The sequence below is a fragment of the Rhagoletis zephyria genome, unplaced genomic scaffold, assembly GCF_001687245.7.
Source record: "Rhagoletis zephyria isolate East Lansing unplaced genomic scaffold, Rhagoletis_zephyria_1.1 Rzeph_scaffold_05568, whole genome shotgun sequence".
In the NCBI taxonomy this organism is placed as follows: Eukaryota; Metazoa; Arthropoda; class Insecta; order Diptera; family Tephritidae; genus Rhagoletis; species Rhagoletis zephyria.
Window position 1 is genome coordinate 24,580 of NW_016162651.1, and position 477 is coordinate 25,056.

Consider the following 477-nt stretch of genomic DNA (forward strand, 5'->3'; position numbering starts at 1 on the left):
CGGCGCCCTTATATACCTGCGCTGGCACTTATGGCAACTCTAGAACATTCTGAAGTTTATCGCTCATTCTCTTTCTCTCGCTGTTCGCAGTGTTCATCCAACTTGAGGTTTCTCTTTGTGGAACATTCTACGTCATTCCTGCAACATTCTGTATTCTGCAGTATTCGCCACACTGNGTGGCGGCGCCCTTATATACCTGCGCTGGCACTTATGGCAACTCTAGAACATTCTGAAGTTTATCGCTCATTCTCTTTCTCTCGCTGTTCGCAGTGTTCATCCAACTTGACGTTTCTCTTTGTGGAACATTCTACGTCATTCTTCGAACATTCTGCCTATTTCTCGTTGTTCGCTTTGTGTTGCCGCAGTATTCGCCACACTGCCCTCCACCTAAGTCTGATCGTCCCGATCAGGCACACTTGCGGTTCCAAACGCTGCACGCCTTTCCAAGTGGACCACCTTCATCTTGTTTCTTGGTCT

The 477-nt window shown here is 47.9% G+C and overlaps 1 protein-coding gene across 1 annotated transcript in view; it reads right to left on the bottom strand.

The window, feature by feature from the left end:
- Positions 1-406: 406 nt before the first annotated feature.
- LOC108372236 (uncharacterized) overlaps positions 407-477 on the bottom strand; it is a 2,137-nt gene continuing 2,066 nt past the window's right edge. The window contains exon 2 of the mRNA XM_017627884.1: positions 407-475. Coding sequence (XP_017483373.1) covers positions 407-475 — 69 coding nt within the window. The remainder of the gene's footprint in view (positions 476-477) is intronic.